The sequence below is a fragment of the Lolium rigidum genome, chromosome 3, assembly GCF_022539505.1.
Source record: "Lolium rigidum isolate FL_2022 chromosome 3, APGP_CSIRO_Lrig_0.1, whole genome shotgun sequence".
Taxonomy (NCBI): Eukaryota; Viridiplantae; Streptophyta; class Magnoliopsida; order Poales; family Poaceae; genus Lolium; species Lolium rigidum.
Genome location: NC_061510.1, coordinates 3,863,417 through 3,867,158, shown reverse-complemented (window position 1 = coordinate 3,867,158; position 3,742 = coordinate 3,863,417). Strand labels below are relative to the sequence as shown.

Sequence of the window (3,742 nt, the reverse complement as noted above, 5' to 3'; positions counted from 1 at the left end):
TTCGGTCCTCCTTTTTCATTGTGTTCTTCACGAAGAAGAGCATTTTGTGCTCAATTTGGTTGCCGGTACTACCGGCTCTCCCACGCAGAGCTACCGCGGGCCCCCATCACCGGTCAATGCTGGCGCTGCCCTGTGCCCCCGCCTCGCCTCCGCTCGAGCTCACCACCCACCGTGCTGACCTCCGCCTCCCCCCCCCGCGCCTCGCCACCGTACACTTGCCCAGACGTGTCACTCGCTCTCCACATCCCCGACTCAACCGCCCATAGGACTCCACTGCCCGATGGTGCAGTGTGCGACCATCGGTGACTTCAAGATTTGAGAGGGGGTCGAGAGCATTGGGGTTCGCGGCACATGCGACGAGTCAGGGGAGGTGGAGTTCTTCGTCTGGTTCATTGTGTGGGGGAGTGCAGGTTGACGAAATGAAAAGCTTAAGGACGCGTTTGCAAAAACGCCTCTCTGACGTTTTTTTTCCGGATCGGATGGAGTACATTTTATTCATGTATGCCTTCCTTTATAAAGGGAATCCAAAATTCATTACCATCAACTCAATATGGTTAATTAAACTCTAATGCATTTTATATAATAATAATTGCTAGTTCTCAGCTAGCTTCATGCTCAGTTAAATTTTACACCATTTGATTTACATCTTGATTTGTGCTAGCCATGAGTTGTAAAATAAGTTACAACTAAAGTTTGATGACATCACCTAACTGAGAAGTAATTAGTTTTCAATCAGAAAATAGTCACACTCATAATTTTTTTAAAGCACCATACCATAGGTTCACGTACATGGAAATGGAACCGCCACTACACGGATGTTGATTATAGCATGCTCTACGTATCTGGTGATTACATTTACTTATTTGGGCGCTCTGCATGGTTCCGTATGTCCTCGAAGAGTCTTCCCAGTGCAGAGTAGGACGACCCTCCCTTCTCAACGGCCTTCCTGCAGACCACCTTCAATTCCGTGGCCGTCTCCCTCGCCTTCCTCCCGTCGTCGGAGTCGCCGTCCATGAGCGCCTTCACGGCTCGTTCCAGCTCCGACGCCGCAACGAAGTTGTTCCTCTTCCTGTCCACCTTCATGGCCACGGCCGCGCCCATGTAGGCGACCAGCGTGAACGCGTTGAGGTGCTGCTCGGCGTAGAGCGGCCACGGCACCATCGGCACGCCGAACCACAGGCTCTCCAGGGTGGAGTTCCACCCGCAGTGCGTCACGAATCCCCCCACGGCGGCGTGCGCCAGTATCTCCTTCTGCGGCGCCTTGGTTGGCCACACCAGGCCCCTCTCCTTCGTCCTCTCCAAGAACCCCTCCGGCAGCAGCTCCCCGAGGTCCGCGTCCGAGGGCTGTCGCGTGCCGGCTGCCGGCGGGCCACGCAGCACCCACAGGAACCGGTGCCCGCTGCGCTCCAGCCCGTGGGCCACCTCGTGCGCCTGCGCCGCCGTGAAGAAGCCACCACTGCCGAAACAGAGGAGCACAACGGATGCCGGAGGCTGCGCCTCGAGCCACCGCACGCTCTCGTGCGGCTGCTCCGCTGGCGGGTTCAGGGACAGCACGGGGCCTACTGGGTAGACCGTCGGGGCAGGAGTTCCGCGCGTGCACCGCCCGTCGGCGATGGCGGCGAGAACGCTGTCCTCCAGCTCGGCCGCCGTGTTGATGATGACGCCGTCGAAGTCCATGAAACGCCTGCCGTGGTACACGAACCACGTGTAGTTGGGATTCTTCTTGTCCATCACCGGAAGCGGGAGCGACGACGGCGGCACCGGGGGCAGCCCAGGCACGTCCACCATGCCTTCCATCTCCTCGAACTCGACGGTGACCTCCTCGTGGAGCGCCGGCAAGCGCAAGAGGAGCGCGTAGAAGGCGGCGCCAGCGGTGCAGTACATGTAGGCCCGCACGGCGAGCTCGCGGCACACGTCGACCAGCGTCGTGCAGAAGAAGTCGACGACGAGCGCGGCCACCGGGCACGTCAAGGCGGAGATGGCCGCCTTCACATGGCCCGCGTGGAGCTGCACGAACCGGGAGATGAACTCCTCGATGCCCCGGAAGTCCGTCGGGGACTCGACGGCGGGGAGGTGATGGAAGCGAATGGCCAGGCCGGAAGCCTCCTCCCGGCGTATGTGGCCGGCGACCTCGGTCCTGTTACTCTCCGTCGGTGCCTGCATCACGAGCACCGTGAGCGACAGGGCGCCATCGCTGCGTGCAAGCAGCCGCTTGCCGGCGTCGAGCATGGACATCAGGTGGCCGGCGCCCCAGACGGGCAACAGCACGACCGTCGGGGTTGCCATGGGTGGTTGCCGAGTAGGAGTCCCGGGGTTGCTTCTTGGTTGGGATCAAATTAGCGTGGAAGCCAGTGGCTGAAATTGCTCGGTTGTTGGTGGCTTTTGTATCTCTTCAGTGGATCACAGCTCACCGCTTGCATCCGAATCCGAACACGGAGGTGGGCGGCGTACCGGGACTATATTCGTTATTCACTCCGACAGAGCTACAACACGGCCATGTGTGTGTGATTCGTACACTCTGCTACTGCATTAAATTGAAAATTGAATTTGTTGCTCGGTAGGCAGGCCCGACATACTACTTTCATTTGATGGCCGATAACTGTAAAAATAATCCACACGGGCTACCCTTTCCATTACTGCGAATAACGAAAATACAAAGTCTTTTTGCAACTCACAAAACACACACCTGGTATTCAAAGTTTAAGAAAAAATACACAGAATCAATTGCTGTCCCTTGCTAGCTCCGGTGCTCACGCCTCTCACTGCTTATGGTGTCGCTGCACTACCGCTGGACCATTACAGGAGCAAATCTACCGCCAGTCTTGCTGCTATTTGGCCAAAAAGATAGCTAGACTCATTGCGCTATGTGTACTAAATACTGAACGATTATAATGGGTATTCAGCTGAATACCCATGAATACACTTGTGCCCGCCTATGCTACAAAGAGGATGGGAAAGAGGCTGCCCTCGCACCACCAGAAAACCCGATGATAGATAATCGATATCGAGTATCCACTACAGGATAAACCTAATGACACTAACGCAAACTCTAACAAGAAGTTTGGCATGTTCAAGAAAATAAAACAGAGCCAGTTTTAGGGTTGTAACAACTAAGATCATGGAGCTTGAATCACCACGACAGCAGACGACACTAGGGTGAAGCTTGTATGTCGCCATCTCTTCCACAAAACTCTTTTGCCAAGTCAGACGCCTTGCCCATCAGCTGCCTCGCCCACATCTTGATCTGCAGAGCATCATCTTCTTTGTACAAACTTGTCCCGTAATTCAAAAAAGCACAAATAGTGAAGATCACTGATATAGGGGATATGAGAACAAAACCATCAAAGGTTATCTTATTCCTGGTATTCCAAATAGCCCAGAAAATGGCAGTAGTCAATAGACTAAAAAACTTTTTATCCCCAAGCATGAAAGCATATAACAATGCCAGACTTTGCCAATGATTAAAGGGGAAACTATTGGCACCAACACAAGTACCAATTGTCCCCAAATCACCTTAACAACAGAACATGAAAAGAATAAACAGTATGCATTCTTAAAATCACTACAAAAGGAACATCTAGGAGAGCCAGTCCACTCTCTCTTTTTTAGGCTGTCTCTAGTTAATAGCATCATAACCAAATCTCTGCCACAATAAAAACTTAATCTTCAAAGGCAATGACAAATTCATAATAATAAGTTTTGAGGTTTTAGTATAAATTTAACTAATTTAAATTAAAATGTT

General features: G+C 52.9%; 1 protein-coding gene across 1 annotated transcript; it reads right to left on the bottom strand.

Annotated features, from left to right (window-relative positions):
• Positions 1-725: 725 nt before the first annotated feature.
• On the bottom strand, positions 726-2,419 carry LOC124694188 (anthocyanidin 3-O-glucosyltransferase 6-like). The gene has a single exon (XM_047227205.1). It carries the CDS (start codon positions 2,284-2,286, stop codon positions 856-858), a length of 1,431 nt encoding a protein of 476 aa, XP_047083161.1. The 5' UTR covers positions 2,287-2,419; the 3' UTR covers positions 726-855.
• Positions 2,420-3,742: the final 1,323 nt, after the last annotated feature.